Here is a 17,908-nt window from a genome sequence, read left to right as displayed (position 1 = left end):
GTAAGCATAAAGTCCGATTCCAGGTTTGTACTCCAATCAGTACTTTTTTAAAAGTACTGCTTTCTTGGGTTTTTTTTTTAGTTCCTTACACTGACATCATAAAAAATCATCATATTTTTTCCTAGACCATTTTGTTTGGAATGTTTATTTTAAAAGAAGACCTCAGGGAGGGAGCAAGTATGCAAGGAAGTACCCATCTTGAGAGTTTATAATTTGGCAAAGTTAGTTTGGCAACTGAAAGCTAATCAAATTCTTAAAAATTCCCGTCAGAAAGCTTAATTTTGAGGTATTCCTTGGGTTCAGATTTAGGACAGAATGATGACATTAACTTAAGGGCTATCAGTGGAGCCACATAGTGTGCCTTCACTATTTCAAATAGCATTCTTACACCAACTTAAGCTAATATTTCATGTATTTAATTATAATTTTTGCATTAAAACACTGAAAATAATAGCATAGATGCATTCTAGTTTGGGGATTCTTTGGCTTATTCAAATACACAGACATTTTTCCAAGCCATGATGAATAAGAAAAATCAGTAATTTAGTTGATGTACTGTTTAATACCATCTTGCTTCAGCATTAATAATGCATATTGACATTTGTAGATAAAAGACACTGAAGCAATGTTTTCTTCTAATAACTTCACATTACAAATATACTGACATGCTTGGCATCTGTTTTTCTTTCTGAATGATAGAAAAGCCAGAAGATTCTGTAATAGTGAAATTGGTGGTGAGCTTACTGCAGCTGTCCAAGATGGCAGTTAACCACACAGGAGAAAAAGCAGTGCTGGGTAAGTTAATTAGACCCACCAGTAAATTATGGCTGTCATTGCAAACGCCAGGCTGAAACTGTGGTTGTTCTCAATGTTACTTCCCACTGTACTTTTCACTTCAATACACCTGCAGAGTGTGAAGGAAAGAGCAGGGAAGTAGATTTTGGGTTTTTTCTAATGAACATTTAACATCTCTTGTTAAAAATTATTTTCAAGGTCACTTTTTTGTTTTATTTTTTCCAGTTGTTGTGTGTTTTGATAAAATACTTTGTCTGGAAAGCAAATGAGGAACACATTGATACACATTTTTGTGTAAAATACAGATTAATTCTTCCTCAGTTTGCAGTCTACTCTTTGGGCTCACACAGACTTCTGTTTGTATTTACCATACTCTTTAGGGATTGAAAATGAGTAATTCTGACCTTTTCCATTTGCTGGTCTCTGGCAGTAGCAAACATAAAAGACATATCTGATACAAGCTGGAAAATCCAGAGACATAGGCACTCCTAGAAAATTGAGTTAAAAAGCATAACTGTAATATTTATGAGTCTTAAGCTGCAAGATTTGTTCACATGTAATTTTAATCATAAAGCTCCTTAAGTGATTATTTATAAATGTTTGCTGCTTTTTACCCCATAACAGTCTCAGTTCTAAAAGTAGGATGAGACCTTGTTTTAGTGTAAGTCTAAGACTACAGAAACATGCATTTGCAGAGGCTGTTGGAAGTTGCTTGGGAGAAATAGGTCCCATGGATTTCTCCACCACTGCTCTTCAGCGTGCCGAAAATGCACTGGATTCTAGAGCAGCAGATTTACTTGAAGACAGAAAACTTCAGTGTGTCTTCATAATGTTAATTCAAATAAACACTGCTTTGACAGATAATTGGTGAGTATACTTATTTATATAGTTAACTCAAAAGCAATTTTTAAGTTGCACATTGTTCAGATCACCTCAGAGTAACTCTGAAAGTGTTCTTAATACTCTTTGACAGATAATTGGTGAGTATACTTATTTATATAGTTAACTCAAAAGCAATATAGGAGCTATTAAGTTGCACATTATTCAGTTCACCTCAGAGTAACTCTCTGAAAGTGTTCTTTATACAAGCCATGTGTTTCTCCAAGGCTCAGATTATTTACCCAGTCAATCTTAGATGTTTCCTAGAAATTCTGTAGTTGGATGCAAGCCAGAGAGTCTCCTGTGTGCTGTAGAGGATAGCAGTGCTGCGGAGTAAATACTCAGGTTTTGTTCTGTAAAAAGTATGCAATGGCACCGTAGGTGGTGGAATTATTACAAAGGTGATTTTGAAAATCAAATACCTGAATGAAATTAATGATAACAGTGTTGTGTATGTTCTTTTTTCAGTATTGATGTTAGAGCTGCTGCTGTTTCCTGTTTGAAGAACATACTAGCCACCAAGTCTGGCAATGAATTTTGGGAAGTTTATAAAAGTAAAGCTGATCCCATGTTAATCTATCTACAGCCTTTCAGAACATCCAGGAAAAAGGTACTTCTGATACACCTTATATGCATGGCATACGCAGTAGAGAAAAAAGAAATATCTACCCTTTTTAAAAAGTGAATTTGAAAATATGTTTGAGGTAAATGATACCTTTGATAAATGCCAGATTTGGTATCAATATAATTGCAAATCTGATTGCTTTTGTATGTCTGTTTCTCATTTCTGTTGCACCAGTTGCAGCTTTCCCTTCACATTGGAAATTACTATTTTGACATTAGAAAGCTGTGCTTTCATTTAGACAGACAATTTTTGATTACCTCATGGACAATGTAATGCTTTCTCAGGATTCCAGTGTTATTTGATTCAAAAAATAAGTCAGAAATAGTGCATAATTAAACGTGCATAAATGAGACATTTCCTAATTTTCAATTTTTTTATTTGTAAATTAAATGTGATGTCTAATGTGACCTTGTTGATGTCACCAGTAAAATTTTATTTTTAATACTTTCATATTTCCTTGGAAAACTTTACATTTATATGAACAAAATTGATATTGTTAATCAATGGAAGGACTAGTAATAGTTAATATGTTTGAATTTGTGCATTGCAGTATGTTTTCTTTAGGTGCCATAGAATTTTTTTTATGTTTGCAATATGCATATTTTCCTTGTAGTTTCTTGTAGTGTCTGCTAATGATACAGAGGCTCCTTTAGAAAAATTGGATGACACAAACTTGTGGATTCCTCTGGGAGAAACTCATGAGACCTGGATCAAGCACCTAACTAGTTCAATACTGGATAGTGGAGGTGTGAAAAATGAAGTTCTGCAGTTGATGAAGCCACTGTGTGAGGTGAGTTAAATCATACATTTTTACATGTATGTGTGCTGTGATGCACAAAAGAAATATCTTGATAGCAAGTAGTAATTTGTGGTATTAAATAATTCAGGGCCTTTGTGATCATGTATTGCAGGTACTCATAAAATATATTCTCAAAATACAGGATGTGAGAGATAATTGCAAACAGGTGAACTTTATATGGCTGCCTTAAGTGAATGCCAGCATAGCCCTGTTGAGTGGTGTATGTGTTCTTTCTCAAGCATTACATGTTTGTTTGGGTAATTGTGACTTTGGTTGTAACCTGAGAAAGACAACCAAAAAGCATTTCTTTCTTAGCAGATGCTGTGTGTTGTTATTTCTAGGTGAAAACAGACTTGTGTCAGACTTTGCTTCCATACCTGATTCATGATATCCTTCTTCATGACTCAGAAGAATCTTGGAGAAATCTTTTGTCACTTCATATCCAGAAGTTTTTTACAACCTGTTGCAAATTTGCCTCATCTACTAGGTGTACTCCAAATTCTGATTCAGGTAATGCCATAATATTTTTGTTTCAGCTAAAAGAGGAATTCTGGTTGTGAAAAAACTATCTTCTGATATCAAATGTATGATGTGCACTTATAGGAAGGCAGAATTTAGAATTTCTGCCCAACTGATCTTTATTGATGGAGATACCAATAATTTTGAAGCTGTTCATTGGCAGCACCGCAGAAGTATCTTCTGTTAAACTTGTTTTTTTATTCATAACTGGATAATGTTTAGTACTTGCTGAATTTAGATGTTATCCAGTGTTAAGTGCTGCAAGACTGAGTCATGGACTGTCTTTTAAAATGACTGATGGGCAGGTCAAACAAGAGCAAGAAAAAGCAATTTGCACCTGAATTTTCCCTTTGGAAAAGACTCTTTGCTTTAAGTACTGCCCAATATTGTTAATGGTCTTCCTATACATTCAGAAGACCTGTTTCATTCCAGCAAAATAAAAGGAAGTTGTAACCAAAAGAACTGCACTAGAGTATGAGAAAGGCAGTAAGTTCATTTTAAAGAAAAGCACCATTTAAACAAATGGTTCATGTCCTTTCCAGTTAGATTGTGGTTGAATTTAGCAGAAATCTGTGTAAAAGGAAGATCTTTGTTAGACAGTGGCAATGGTACATGCACTTTTTTTCAGGAGCTGAAGTAAATACAGTAATTTCAGGTTAGGGTAGGTTTGTTTTTTGATTTGGTTTGGTTTGGGTTTTTTGTGCAGTAGCTACTTGTGCTGTATCTTCTAACTCCCTTGTCCAGTGACAGATCACTGAAAAAAAGAGTCTGCACAATATCTGGCTGTCTCTTCACAGACAAGTCAGGCAAGCTTCAGGTTGCCAGAGAGGAAGAGGAACCCTTAATATTGCAGTTTTTACTAAGAGTGGTATAAATATCCCTAATGATGCTAGGTGTATTTTAAAGTATTTTCTTGGATGCTCACTAGCCTGGGCTGAAACAGTATTCTTTCACATTTTTGAATTCAAGTAACAGGCTCTTTCTACAACTCACAAATTTATGCTCAGATGTACAGGGTGACCCACAATTTTCCAAGAAAAATATGAAGGGATTTTTCCAAGTTCTAGAAATTTGCAGTTAGTTCAACAATACCAGCGAGCAAATGATGGGAGTCCCTTCAATCACAGAACCACAGTCACTTAATTTGGAAAAGACCTCTGAGATCACTGAGTCTAATCTGTGACTGAACACTGCCACATCAACTACACATTGCATTGAGTGCCACATCCAGTCTTTCCTTAAACACCTCCAGGGACAGTGACTCCACCATGTCCCTGGGAAGTCACTCCAGTGTCTAATCATCCCGTCTGTGAAGGATTTCTTCCTAAAAGGAATTCTACGATTCTACCCAGGGAATCTTACTGAGGCAATAAATGCAAAAAAAAAAGGAAATACATACAGAAGCTTTAAATGGAGTTCTCCAGGTGAAAAACTGTCCTGGTAATAAAAAAATACCCAAAACCATGAAGTAGCACACCGCTCATTGTATGACAGGTGATTGTTTACAGATGAACTGGAGGTGCAGTAGCCAACAGAGCAAAGATAGGTTAATTCCAAAATTGGAATGGTAGAACATCAGTATTCGAAGAAAAAATTTTAATCATCTGCAAGGAGATGTGAAGATGTTATCCTATTAAACCAAGGAGAAAACTCTTCCTAGAAAATCTAGATAAATTTCATTCTAATCCATCAGGATCCAAATGGGATAAAACAAGCAGTTAGACATGGGAGAGTCATATCCTTCTGAACACATTCATTTCTGTTTGTTGGAACACAAAAAATGCCCAGATACTTTTTAATGTGGCTTTTGCTTTCCTTAGAGGAAATTGCTACTTCTGCACCTTACTGTAATGTAGTAGTAATCAAACCTTTGCTTGTGTGCTCCCTATTTCTTGCTTCTTGTAATTGGTAATTCAGAAATGACCAGAGTAATGAAGAAATTATTAACTCAAACACCAGAACACAACCTGTAGCCCTCTGATTTTTTTTTTTAATCCAGAAGCAGTACATGGAAACATAGATTCTTTGAAAGTATGTGCTTGTATGTGGAAAGTAGGGGGTTTTGTGTAGCCATGTGCACTCTAAAATCTGCAGTAAAGCAATTTAGTCAGAAGTGTTTCTGTGCTTTGGAATAACTTACATGGTGGAAGCCCAATGGCCAGAGGTCTTTTTGCAGTGATGTTAGTTCATCTCTGAATTCTGTAAGAAGAAATAGAATCCATGAACTAATAATACAAAGATAATTTCATCAAATTCTGGTACAAATTACTATAATCTCACATCATGTAAGAAGAAGGAATACATTTTGTGACAAACTATTAATTTAATTTTGGAAATGCAGTTCAGGGAAGTTTTTAGTTATTTTTTTGACTGAAAATTAATTACTTTTTATTTTATAAATGGATGTGATATGACAAAAGTTCATTATATTCTTTCCTTTGAAATATACATCCCAGATCAAGAAACCCATAATTTTAGAAGTTTGGATAAAGTATCTCGACGAGCCATGCTTGCTGTTGTTGATTACTTGAGAAGACAAAAGAGGTGAATCCAAGCTTTTTCAAAACATTTGCCTAATTTAATTGTGACTGTTCAAAGATCTGTTGGTGCTCTAGATTAAAGAAAAAGAACATGTTAGTTAAAAAAAAAAAGATAAGGCAGTGACCTTGCATTTGTTACAGAAGTGGTATGGCTACTCTTAAAGGGTTCTAACTATGCTGAAGGAGCTTTCTAAACCCTTTTGCTTGATGTACTTCTTGTAGTATGGGTTTTTCAGGGGCTAAGATAAAGTTAGCCTTCGGAAAGCTTTATGGTTAATACTGGATTTATTTTGTTTAATGCTAGATAAAAGGTCTTTTACAGCAGTATTAAAGTCTTTATTTTATCAGATCTGTTTCAGGTACAGTTTTTGACGACAGCTTCTGGCTAGATCTCAATTATCTGGAGGTTGCTATAGCAGCACAGTCTTGTGCTGCTCACTTCACAGCCTTGCTCTACGCAGAAATCTACGCAGACAAGATAAATAGGGACAAGCAGCAAGAAAGGTAGGAGGAGTGCTGTTTCCTGGCATTTCTGGTAAAATGAATCACATTTTGTGAGTCCCAGCAGTGTTTTGGTTTTAGTTATATGAAATACCAAGAAAGCTGTAAAAATATTCCATTGGTGTGTGTATATGGACATGGAAAATATTTCAAGTCCTTGAATACAATCCAAGCCTCAAAACAGTATCATGCTGACTTGTAATCAGAAACTTTTCTTAGTGCTTTTGGTTACATTACAGGCAGAAGTTAACCAAGAGGAGAAAGTAAACCCCAGAATGATGACCATAATTCTGTGAATAGGGCTAAGTGATCCTTGTAGGAACTTTCTTCCATAACAGACAATTATCTTTGTTTTCTGGTCTAGCAAGATCAAAATATAGAACTAATTTAGGTTTTGTGACAAACCACTGTCAGGTAGTGGAAATATAACAAAAATTTGGTTGTAAGCACATACATTAACAAATTGCTTTTATTCTTTCACAGAGGAAAGAACACTTCAGGCATTCACAAAAGCAATTTGATTTAATAAAAGATTAGAAATCATAAGGTGTGTTTAGGGGGGTTCTCCAAAAGAACACCTTGGTGTTAAAATCCCTTGATGTTGATATTCCCAGCTCAACTGATCACTTCCTCATTCTGATGGAGAGCCATACTGAATAACCTAGGGATATGATAGTCTTGCATTTACTGTTTGTACCTTTTATTTCTTGAGTGTTGTCTCATAATTTCTTTAGTTCTCCATATGAAATTTCCTATTGAAACATTTCTTTTAGATCTTCTTTTAAAGCAGCTAAGAGTTTGACATTTGAAGAAGAAAGTCAAAGACCACCTATTACTACTTTGAATGAGAAAAGTAAAGAAGAAACTGGTCTAAGTTTGCAGGTACTTGTGTTTGCTTCCCAATCTGAATGCAAACCTTCTTGTATAATTACGATTAACAGTCAGTTTCATCTGAGCTGAAAGTAGATCTAGTAGAATTCAAAAAACATGTTTTAAAGTTCTCCTCATACTTAATTCAAAGTGAACTCAGTCGCTTTCCAGACACGTTAAATTGAGTATTTGTTCATTTGAAACACTAACTAACTGTCAAGTCTGAAATCACAGCAAAGCAGGCTTTGTTTCCTGAAAGAGCAGATTTCAGGGTGGTAGCCAGCCAAATATTTTTCAGTTTGTTTTGTCACACATATATATTCATTAAAAATCAGCAAGTGATGTAGAAGTTGTAATTATCAAAACCAAAGTAGTATTATCTCCCTCAGGCTTATTTGATATATCAAATCTGATCCAGTAGCCTTGTCTAAATTGCTTCTTTCCATAGTTCATTATTCCAGGACTGTGCTTGTTTAACTTTCATGATGCATTGCTTAGTTGGTGTGTCTGATGCTCATTTACTATTATTGTCTTTTGCTTTTCAACTAGTCCACCTAATGCCCTGCACTAGATCTTTAAGAAATAAGCATTGAAAGTAGGCCTGAAGAATTTGGCTAGACTGCATAACTTTTTTTACCTGTTATGATAGCCGGCTCAGGTACTACATAAAGGAAAATGAAGCAATGATGTTACCTGTAAAAACATTTACAAACTGATATGATTTACATAAAACTAACTCGAGCCGGTTCCAAAAAACCAGTTCTTTGTTTTGTGGTGCATGTTCTAGGACCTTCTCATGGACATCTACAGAAGCATTGGAGAACCTGACAGTCTTTATGGCTGTGGTGGAGGAAGAATGTTACAGCCATTGGCACGGTATAATTTATTCATGTTCTTATGTTCTTTAAAGGCATTGCTTTCTTTTACTAGTAAGGAACTTAAATTGAAAACTTCTTCTTCACTTACAACAGGATAAGAACATATGAGCATGAAGCAGTATGGGAGAAAGCACTTGTAACATATGACCTTGAGACAAGCCTCTCTCCATCTACTCGCCAGGCAGGAATAATAGAGGTAATATTATTTTGTAAGAGGAAATGAGTGCAAGAAGTGATATTCGTCATATTGAGTCATTTGTAGGGAGTCCAAAATTGTTTTAGAGCTGAAAGTGATCTCTCTGTTCATGAAGTCTAGCCCATTGTCATAGGGCATCCAAATTGTGTAATATAAGACAACTCAGTATTTGTTCTGAAAATGTTAAGGTTCTTAGTCCTCTTGTCACATGGGTAATTAATTTTGTGAAATACTTAAAAATAAGTATATTCAATATTATTCCAGATTTAGGCCAGCTCCTAAAATGACAGGATATAGAAAGTAATATAGTTGGTTATTTTTGCTATCTCATTCTTAAACCACTCTGCTATGAATCACTGTGTGATTTTTCTGATACAGTAGATAAAAAGAATTGGTGTTATTTTGAATCCTTAATATGCTTTGCCTTTTTAGCCTAAAAATGTTTATACCAGTTCTATAAAAATGTAGCACAGATGTATGTGTGTTTCCCCTCATTTAATTTTCCTATGGTACTTTTAATTTCTTACCACAAATTATTTAGTATCACTGGTAAAATTCCATTGCATTTGTCCTTCATAGTGTCTTGACATGTAATCTGATTAATTGGTCACAATTATAAAGACATGATAGCCTTCAAACAGATAGGAGTAATAAGAAATTAATCCTTTCAAATCCTCATCAGGAGAAACAGTTCATTAAGAAGTAAAATTCATTTTGACTTACCACCCAGGAATGATGGCATGGAGAAATGTGTGCTGATAGTTAATTTGAAGCACAGTCTGGCAATTTATTTTAAAAAATGCCAGCCACAGTAGTAAAAAAAAAACCATTTTCCTGGAGTTGCAGATATCAATAGTGTGATTGGTAGTCTTAATAAAAATTTTTCATTTTACATGTAGAGTTTAGAAATCGTTATGGCCCTGTCTTTTCTGCAAAGGGTTCTTTGTTTCCAAAACCAACAAAGCCCTTAAAAATACCTGTTATGTTTAATAAGGGAGGAAAATAAATTTTGAGTAATTTTCTTAATTCTAGGCTTTGCAGAATTTTGGGCTTTGCCACACTCTTTCCATGTACTTAAAAGGGCTGGAACATGAAAACACTGAGTGGTGTGCAGAACTGCAGGAAATACGCTACCAGGCAGCATGGAGGAATATGCAGTGGAGCCACATCTCTTCTGTCAAGTAAACCACCTTATCTTTTTGCTCGTTCTTTAAGCACAAGGAAATAGGGTCAGATCCAAGCAAAAAAAGACAGGATTAGAACTAGTTTCTGTGAAGCAGGTCACCTAATTCATGTTAATCATTGAATTGAAAAGCAGTGTTTTTCATTTAGGCTTGTCTACTTTAAATGCACATCACTTTTTCTTGGGAAACTGTACACAGGTGATTCTTCTTTTTGATTGTTCTTAACGTTAAACTGAAATTTTCCATTTTTGATTCATATAGTAGTTGTATTTTAAGTATGAGAGAGGGATAGAGAGAGCTTTTAGTATCTAGTTTATAAGAAAATAGGGAAAATATTACTCAGTAAGCCACAAGAGGTTATCAAGTCCTGGTTATACAAACACCAGTGTTGATTCATGACTACTGTACAACTGAAAATATCTGTCACAAAGACATAATTGACTTTATAGAGAAATACAGTTTTCCTTTTATTTTATGTTAACTTTTGTTTTATTTATTAGAGATGAAGCAGGAAGTCCAGGGTACCATGAATCATTGTATGATGCTCTTCAGTCTTTACGAGATAAGGAATTCTCTGCTTTCCATGACAGTCTTAAAGATGCCAGGTAACAACTTGTATGCAAATACTGTGATGTGGGAGAGAGATTTGTGTGTGTTTGTAGTTACAGGTTATGTATGAAAGACTATCAAGAGGTTTTATGGGCTCAAATAAAGACTCGTGCATAGAAAAAAAACTACTTCCAGACTGCAACTCTACATTTTTTAACTTCAGTTTGTCATCTGTGCATATGTAATTTGTGTGCTAATTGAAGATACATTTCCTGTACACATCCTTTTCTTTGTCGACCTCTTAAGTGGATTCCAGTGCTGAGTGCTCTTTAGCTGAGCTATCACATCAGTTTTGCAGTTTCTATGTCCTTACTGTGTATTCATTTATTGACAAACTTAATTTTTTTTAATTTGAATGGTAGTGCAAACTACCTCTAGACTGAAGAGTTTTTCTGTTTAAATTCTGTTCAGTGTATGGAAACTATGTTATGGATATGTGGAATTACTTGCCAATATTTAATAAAAATAATTACTATTTTTCTGTTAAATCCACAGAGTGAATGAAGTAGAAGAGCTGTGCAAGGGCAGTCTTGAGTCTGTTTATTCATTATATCCAACCCTTTGCAGACTACAGCTAATTGGAGAGTTGGAAAATGCAGGTCTGCTGTTCTCCAGGTGATTTCTTAAGATTGTTTCACACCACTTCCTCAATTTGTAGGACTCTTAGTAATCAAGCATAGCACAAAACTTAAAATTACCTCAACAGATTTTATTCACGAGCATCTCAAACTTCATATTGAAAATGACAAGGATTTTACCATCACTACATGAGGACAATTTTAATTCTCCTTATTTCAAGACTGGCTTAATTTGCAGTCTAGTTTGAGTTATTTCATATCATGCCAATATAGTGTTTTAAATAACTATTCTCTTTCCTTTATATTGGGTTCCCTCATACTCCTAGCTTCTGATTTACTCAAGTAACTGAGTCTTCCTCTTTTAGTTTCTTTCCTAAAAAATGTTTTCCATTTCCCTAATGACATCCATAGCTTTACTGAAAGCTGTTTCAGTTTGAATCATTTTCTTCATGGACCTCTATTACCATCAGTATTCTTCCTAAATTCTTAAGATTGCTTTTTAATCACAGGAAAGTATTTATCTCTGTAGTGCTATTAACACTAAATTTTCTCTGCTATAGTTCTGTCAGTTTGGTAGCTAAGTCACCCTACAGTCTTTTCAGCAGCCCTATGTTTGAGTGTGGTTCCCTTTGCTGATGGACCTTTAACACAAGTTTTTGATGCTTAATCAGAAATATTTACAGAGGAGTAGTTCACCTGAGTGTTGTACTTCATGTTTGTTAAAACTAGAAGGCTTCCAGTTTAGTCTGCATATGGTAACCATTGTAGGGTTTTATCACTATTTCTTGAAGTGTAGGTTTTAAACTTTCTCAGCAGTTTACTTTTTACTCATCTTGCATTTCACTGATGTTTGCTGAAAATTAATAACAAGTCTTTTTTCTTTTGGGAACAATTGCAGATCTGTTACTACTCAACAACTGAATGATGTTTATTTGAAATGGCAGAGACAGTCCCAGCTTCTCAAAGACAGTGACTTCCATTTCCAGGAACCTGTCATGGCTCTGCGCACTGTAATTCTGGAAATCTTGCTTGAAAAGGAGAGTGAAAATACCAAAAGAGAATGTATTAAAGACCTCCTGACCAAACATCTAGTGGAGCTCTCTAGATTGGCAAGAACTGCTAAAAATACTCAGGTAACAAATTTCAGGAAAGATCAGGAACAGATGTTCAGGTTTTTATAGTTTATAAAAGAACTTAATTTTTTAACAGTGCTAATGATTAACTGCATTCTAAGTTTATTCAATAAATCAATCTGAGACTTAAGTTATGTAGAATTTATTAATAAACTGTTTTTATGAGCATGTTTTTTGAATGTTTTTCATAAGTGTAAGCCACCAATGAGGTAGATAATACAGAAATTACATTTTTAGTGAAGAGTGCTCTTCTAGCTCTGTTGCTCATTTTGGTGCAGTTTTACATACCCAGCTTTCACTTGCATCATATGTTGTAGTGTTCCAGAGTAAAACTGCAGAGATAGCTTCATTGCATCTCTGTATTTAGTGTTGTCTTCAAAGTTTAATGCTCTCAAAACACCATTGCACTGTGGTAAATTTCTTTATGTGAATGATTTTTTGGGATTTGAACTACTAGTGGTTTTTTCAGTTGCTGATGCATTTAAGGTCCAGAGTCAGCCTTGGCTTGTTGTAGGTGGTACATCTGGATAAGTAACTCCACAAGAATTTAAAAAGCAACAGTATCCTCCAGGGACCTCTACAGAAAACAGTTCCAGCTAAATACAGAATCTGGAAAGGTGTTTAGCACTTCACATATGCAAAATTAAATTAAACTTTGATTTCACTGTTCACTATTTCACACATCACTATTCATAAAACTCTTTTTATGAGTAATGATGAAATCAGTAGAACAGCACTGTCTTTGATTTCATGAATTTGCAGAGACACTTTACTCAGTGCCTCTGAAGCTGTTGGGGGGAAGGATTTCAGATACTTTTGTCTCATGCCTGCCCAGCCACCAACACTGTGGCAGTGAGTGTCCTGTAAGAGCCTCAAGTTTGTTAAAAGCATGGTTTGCTCCTTGTGTTGTCATAGTGATACTGAATAGTGAGGATGGCACTTTACCAGTGATATGTGTGAAGATGTAGGCATGCTGAAGAATTAATATGTGGTGGTGCCATTTTTAAAATTATTTTTCTGTAGTCTGTAATAATGCATGTAATAATGTAATAATAATTGCTAAACTATAAATCCATTAATTCACTAGGTACTGATTATAAAATTTCTCTACCTCCAATTTAAAATGTTAAATATAGGTACTTTATTTTAGAGTTTGTGAGGTTTGATTCCGGTCTATTCTTGTTGCAAATCAGGATTTTCTGCAAGTGTATAGAAAAATAATTTCATATCTTTGCTGCAAATATTTTTTTTATTTGATGGGCAGACTATGCTGCACAAATAGAGAAAATGGAAAAGGAGTCTGAAAAAAAACCTTGCTGTGAGATACAGATATTTTACTTAAAGAATTATTCATTATTAATTTTTCAATTTTAGCTTCCGGAAAGAGCTATGTTTCAAATCAAACAACACAATCCAAATGGAAATGGAGTTTCTGAATGGCAGCTTGAAGAAGCTCAGGTTTTCTGGGCTAAAAAGGAAGAGAGTCTTGCACTGAATATACTGAAAACAATGATAAAAAAATTAGATGCAGATTGGTTTCAGGTATGTGTTACATCATGTCTGAACTTATGGGAATTAAATTATTTAAGATCCTAATTCCACTTTCAGAAGTTTCCCCATAGAAGAAAATTAAAAGCCCCTCTGCAATATTAAATACTAAATCTGGGTCGTACTCTCAAAATGTCTGAAAGAAAAAAAAAACTGTGTTAGCAAATCTTAGGGGTTTTCAAAGAGAGTCTGTAAGATTGGCAAATGTAAGAATTCATTATTCATAGTCCAACACTAAACCATGTCCCTAAGCACCACATGTACATGCCTTTCCAATCCCTTTTAAATAGGGATGGCGGGGATGGTGACTCCACCACTTCCTTGGGCAGCCTGTTCCAATGCTTGACAATCCTTTTAGTGATTAATACCCAACCTAAATCTCCCCTGGTGCAATTTGAGGCCATTTCCTCTTGTCCTACTGCTTGTAGCCTGAGAAAACAGACCAACCCCCACGTGGCTACACCCTCCTGCCAGGCAGCTGCAGAGAGTGATGAGGTCCCCCTGAGACTCCTTTTCTCCAGGCTGAACACCCCCAGCTCCCTCAGCTGCTCCTCACAGCACTTGTGCTCCAGACCCTTCCCCAGCTCCGTTGCCCTTCCCTGGACACGCTCCAGCCCCTCCATGTCTTTCCTGCAGTGAGGGGCCCAGAGCTGAGCACAGGATTGGAGCTGTGGCCTCAGCAGTGCTGGGTACAGGGGGACGGTCACTGCCCTGCTCCTGCTGCCACACCAGTGCTGACCCAGGCCAGGATGCCATCGGCCTTCTTGGCCACCTGGGCACACCCTGGGTCATCTTCAGCTGCTGTTTGCCAGCAGCCAGGGCCTTTTCTGCCAGGCAGCTTCACAAGTGCCTGGGGTTGTTGTGACCTGGTACTTACCTTGTTGAACCTCATACAGCTGGCCTTGGCCCATCAATCCAGCCTTTACAGATTCCTCAGGATGATGTTTGTTAAAATATGGTCTACAAATACTTGATAAACTTAATTTTGTGTACCACTGTGGTAAAAATGCCTTTATGTCCATACCTTTATGTTTACCTGATTGCATTCTTTGAGAATTTCTGGAGGATAAGCCATTTGCTTTGAATCCATGTATGTTCTTAAGGAATGTCACACTTCAGAAAAGCGGCATTCTTTTGGGTCAAGTTCTCCATACATACCAGGACAAAATCAAGAGTTGCTACTCTTTTGAATTTTGTAATTTCTCCATTAATCAATTGAGGAGGCCCTCCAAAAATTTTGTCCTTCCTTACCTTTACCCTGTCCATGTAAGGAGACTTTGTGTTTTCACAGCCTATGATGTTCACATACGTATTTCACAGTCAGTGTTGCCATCTTGGTCACATGGTCTTTCATATGTACCCTATATTAGAAGTATTTTGTAAACTTATCCTACTCTGCAGTTAAAGCTGAACATCCAGTCTGGAGACGAGTCCTTTGGAACTGTGCTCCATCATCTTCTCAAAACACTTTAATCAAGTTTCCATGTAGAAGTCTGTGTGAAGAATTTAATGATCACACATGATTTTTGTGGTTCCTAACTGTTACCTATGGACCTGTCTATTACTTCAGACTAAGTGGGGATATTTATAAAATATTTTTAAAATTTTTATTACATTTTGTCATTGATTTATTCTGCTTCTGATTGTTCACACTATCAGGTATTTTAAAATGTGCACTCTCCTTTTGTCTTATGTAGAATGTGAATATGATTTCAGGTTATTGACTACTGTAGATGTGGATGGAAAATGACTCTGTAGATGCATTATGTGTAATAGACCTCAGTGATTGAATTCTATTCAGGTTTTAGAGGCTTTAGAAATTTCCTACCTCATATGTAAAAGATGTTTTTATTTGATGCTTCCTTCTCTTTAATTTTTTTTTTCCCAAAACTTGCTTTTCCAAAGGTCGAGAATGATCCTCACCTGAAATTGATCTATACAGAGTGCCTGAGGCTCTGTGGAACCTGGTTAGCAGAAACATGCTTGGAAAACCCTACAGTCATCATGCAGAAATACTTAGAAAAGGTGCTTCCAGTCTTTGAAATATACAATCTGTGAGAAAGTGCTGTGTTAAAATACAGTGTTAAAATGTCAAGTAGATTTTTCAGTGCGGTCTTTAGTTTTCTGTATTGAAAATATGTTTTCTTATATAAATATTATGGTTTCACGTTGTATTATGTAACCCTGTAATCTTGCTAAATGTTCAGAATATGTAGAAATCACAGTGAAATGTCTTTTATTGGCTTAGAAGTGCAGTGATTATAACTACTAGTCTAGTTTCCCTTTCCTCTTCCCTAGCTCTACCTCTTCCTTCTCAGGACAGATTATTCACACACCAGCTTTTCTGTACAGCCATTGTATTTCATAGAAACACAGAATCAACAGGCTGGAAAACACCTCTGGGACCATGGCGTCCACCCTGTGACCCAACACCCCCATGTCAAGCAGACCATGGCACTGAGTGCCACATCCCATCTTTCCTTAAACTCCTCCAGGGATGGTGACTCCAGCACCTCCCTGCGCAGCCTATTCTGTGTCTAATCACCCTTTCTGTGGAGAAATTCTTCCTAATGTCCAACCTGAGCCTTGCCTGATGCGGCTTAGGGTTAAGGTTATGTCCTCTTGTCCTGCCGCTTGTTACCTGGGAGAAGAGCCTGACCTCCCACCTGGCTACACCCTCCTTTCAGGCAGCTCTAGACGGTGATAAGGTCATCCCTGAGATGCTGCAAAATCTTGATCTAGTGTTTCAAAGTGCTGTATTTTTTTTGTTTTAAACTTTTAGCCAGTAATAGAAATGTTTGTATTAATATTTGCCCACTCCACATTTCTTTATTTCACGCTAATTTGTGAAACTACACATAGTTGCCTTTCTCTTTTGCTATCTATATGCTTTCTTCACTCTGATGATTTGAATCCATGACTTTCTTATATAATTTCCTTTACTTTTGGCACTTTTTGGACTGTCTTCCATTTTTTCTCACCATCTTGTGATACAAGGCTGTAAGATGATTTTAAAACTTCATGCCTTGTTACTGTAAAAGATAAGCAAGCATGGAAAATTCCTGTATGGCTATTAAAGCTGTTTCATACAGGATAATCTTTTTTAACTGTTTGCACTGAAACATTTCTCAAAGATTAAATTCACTTAGGAGAAAAATATTCAGCCTGTTAGATTCATTTTGTATGCATATTTATTCCATCACAGGCATAATCTGTTCAAGCAGATGACCCTGCCTGAGCAGGGATGGGCTCCAGAAGTCCCTTCCAGCCTCAACCATTCTGTTTTTCTGTGAGAATAGAGCTTCATCAAGTTTTATGCAGCACTATTTATCTGATTATTGATCTTACCACTATTGTAACTTCTCCTTTAGGCTGTGGAAATTGCTGCAAGCCACAATGGAGACAGCAGTGATGAGCTGAAGAAAGGAAAGATGAAGGCTTTCCTCTCCTTGGCTCGTTTCTCTGACAATCAGTACCAGCGAATTGAGAATTACATGAAATCCTCAGAGTTTGAAAACAAGCAGGCATTGCTGAAGAAGGCCAAGGAGGAGGTTGGTCTCATGAGGGAGCGTAGGGTTCAGACCAACAGGTGAGCATTAAATGGAGACTGGATACTATGGAGCTGTCACAGGCTCCAGCTCTACTCTCTGGGCAACAGGTGCAGTGTGGGTCACCTCTCTACAGCTGCATTTTGCCTTCTTCACAAAGCAATGGCCAGATCCACAGTGCTTGTTGTGAATGGTTTCTGAACTGGGCCTCAACATGGTCTGGGCATGTGCTGGGTGGTGTGGGCCAAAACTAAGCCAAGTGTGGATGATCATGCCTGGAAGTCATGTGTATTCCCTGGATCCGTTCAGTTTATTTGGCAAAAAGGTTACATAATGTAAATAAATGAGTTGGCATTTTTCTCTATTTCACATTTAGTGAGAGAGTAGAATTAGATTTAATACAGAATTTTTAAGGATTTACTAAGAGCAACTGCAAGTGAGCAGAATAGGCTGAACTTCAGCTGCTGGAAACTGAAGTCATTACACAAATGATCTGTACTGGATCATTTCACATGTATACTGATATTAAGATTAAATCAAGAAGAGAGAAGACAGGAAATTTACTTACAGCAGTGGGTCTGTACAGCTTCCCACAATACAGTTTCTTAGTTGTTTATTTTACTGTTCTTGTACACACAAAGCAACTTTAAAAATGTTAAATTAGTAAGTGAGAGACCTAGGGAAGTCCTTGCTGTAAGTTGATTAA

The 17,908-nt window shown here is 36.3% G+C and overlaps 1 protein-coding gene across 1 annotated transcript in view; it reads left to right on the top strand.

Moving 5' to 3' along the window:
* The window catches only part of ATM (ATM serine/threonine kinase), a 59,197-nt gene that overhangs the window by 27,387 nt on the left and 13,902 nt on the right, over positions 1 to 17,908 (top strand). Inside the window, exons 33-49 of the mRNA XM_039718577.1 lie at positions 700 to 795; positions 1,491 to 1,662; positions 2,143 to 2,284; positions 2,913 to 3,089; positions 3,440 to 3,608; positions 6,074 to 6,161; positions 6,506 to 6,661; positions 7,432 to 7,540; positions 8,316 to 8,404; positions 8,500 to 8,602; positions 9,635 to 9,783; positions 10,287 to 10,391; positions 10,891 to 11,010; positions 11,872 to 12,106; positions 13,481 to 13,648; positions 15,560 to 15,679; positions 17,026 to 17,243. Of these exons, the coding sequence (XP_039574511.1) occupies positions 700 to 795; positions 1,491 to 1,662; positions 2,143 to 2,284; positions 2,913 to 3,089; positions 3,440 to 3,608; positions 6,074 to 6,161; positions 6,506 to 6,661; positions 7,432 to 7,540; positions 8,316 to 8,404; positions 8,500 to 8,602; positions 9,635 to 9,783; positions 10,287 to 10,391; positions 10,891 to 11,010; positions 11,872 to 12,106; positions 13,481 to 13,648; positions 15,560 to 15,679; positions 17,026 to 17,243 (2,416 nt within the window). The remainder of the gene's footprint in view (positions 1 to 699; positions 796 to 1,490; positions 1,663 to 2,142; positions 2,285 to 2,912; positions 3,090 to 3,439; positions 3,609 to 6,073; positions 6,162 to 6,505; positions 6,662 to 7,431; positions 7,541 to 8,315; positions 8,405 to 8,499; positions 8,603 to 9,634; positions 9,784 to 10,286; positions 10,392 to 10,890; positions 11,011 to 11,871; positions 12,107 to 13,480; positions 13,649 to 15,559; positions 15,680 to 17,025; positions 17,244 to 17,908) is intronic.

This window comes from Passer montanus, unplaced genomic scaffold, assembly GCF_014805655.1.
Source record: "Passer montanus isolate IOZ18808 unplaced genomic scaffold, ASM1480565v1 scaffold4, whole genome shotgun sequence".
In the NCBI taxonomy this organism is placed as follows: Eukaryota; Metazoa; Chordata; class Aves; order Passeriformes; family Passeridae; genus Passer; species Passer montanus.
Note: the sequence above shows the minus strand (reverse complement) of the source record. Positions and strands in the feature narration are given on the sequence as shown.